The sequence below is a fragment of the Trypanosoma cruzi genome, genomic scaffold (assembly GCF_000209065.1).
Source record: "Trypanosoma cruzi strain CL Brener 1047053517133 genomic scaffold, whole genome shotgun sequence".
Lineage (NCBI taxonomy): Eukaryota > Euglenozoa > Kinetoplastea > Trypanosomatida > Trypanosomatidae > Trypanosoma > Trypanosoma cruzi.
Genome location: NW_001849562.1, coordinates 49851 through 50812, shown reverse-complemented (window position 1 = coordinate 50812; position 962 = coordinate 49851). Strand labels below are relative to the sequence as shown.

Below are 962 nucleotides of genomic sequence, written 5' to 3'. Positions count from 1 at the left end.
GAGAGTGAGAACGCCATGGTGTTTAAATGCCGTCGGCTGGCGGAAGATTGTTTGACGCACTCCATGGATTTGCAGTTGAATGCGATCCGCGAGGGGATGTGGTCTGTCCTGCCCAAACGTGTTATTCGCTGTCTCTCGTGGCGGGATTTGGAGCGGATGGTCTGCGGTGACTCCAACCTAACGCCTGACCTGATGCGACAGTCCATTGAGGTTCAGTTGAATGGGATAAGGGAGCAGGCCTTTTGGCGCATTATGGATGAGCTCACTGTGGAGCAGCGCTCTTCATTTCTCTGTTTTGCCTGCGGACAGAAGAGACTTCCCCTCATCCGCAAGATCAGGGTGACCGAGAATGCAGAGAGTACGGAGCATCTTCCACGGGCACAGTCGTGTTCATCATTGGTGACTGTTCCGCCTTATGATACTTACGAACTCTTTAAGGAAAAACTGCTTCTTGCCATCACGCATGAAATGGAGATGGAACTGGCGTAGCACCCAAAATGGTATGCAATGCTTTTTGCTGTGTACCACAGCTTTTTTTTTTTTAATTCTCTTTTCTCACACTGTACCCCAATGTCATGGACCACTTCCTCTTTTTTTTTCTCTATATCTATCTATATGTATATATATATATATATATGTTTGTGCTTCTGCTTTGCATCTGTATTGTATGGATTCGCATTGGCGTTTTTTTGTCTACCACTTTTTTCTTGGTTCATTTTTGGCTAACCGCCTTTGATGTACGCATGTGTTATGCACTCACGAACCTATTATATATATATATGTATATATATGCATGTGTGCCTGGATGGTTCTCCTCCCTACTGAAAATTATTGGATGTAATTAGGAGGACCACCGCACGCGCTTATTCTGGCCTTCATATATCCGCCACCTTTTTTTTTTTAGTCTTTTTTTTTTTTTTTCTCATATCCTTAAATGAAATTCGTGTTTATGGGATTTTGTG

At 43.6% G+C, this 962-nt stretch overlaps 1 protein-coding gene across 1 annotated transcript, besides 4 other annotated features; it reads left to right on the top strand.

The window, feature by feature from the left end:
• Tc00.1047053398751.10 (hypothetical protein, conserved) lies at window positions 1–489 on the top strand (the record flags this gene model as incomplete). The annotated part of the gene is made up of 1 exon (XM_797049.1): window positions 1–489. A coding segment is annotated over one exon (489 nt), but the record flags the coding sequence as incomplete, so codon positions are not given.
• Window positions 1–962: a sequence feature (haploid, non-Esmeraldo-like haplotype).
• Window positions 603–637: a microsatellite.
• Window positions 769–791: a microsatellite.
• Window positions 892–921: a microsatellite.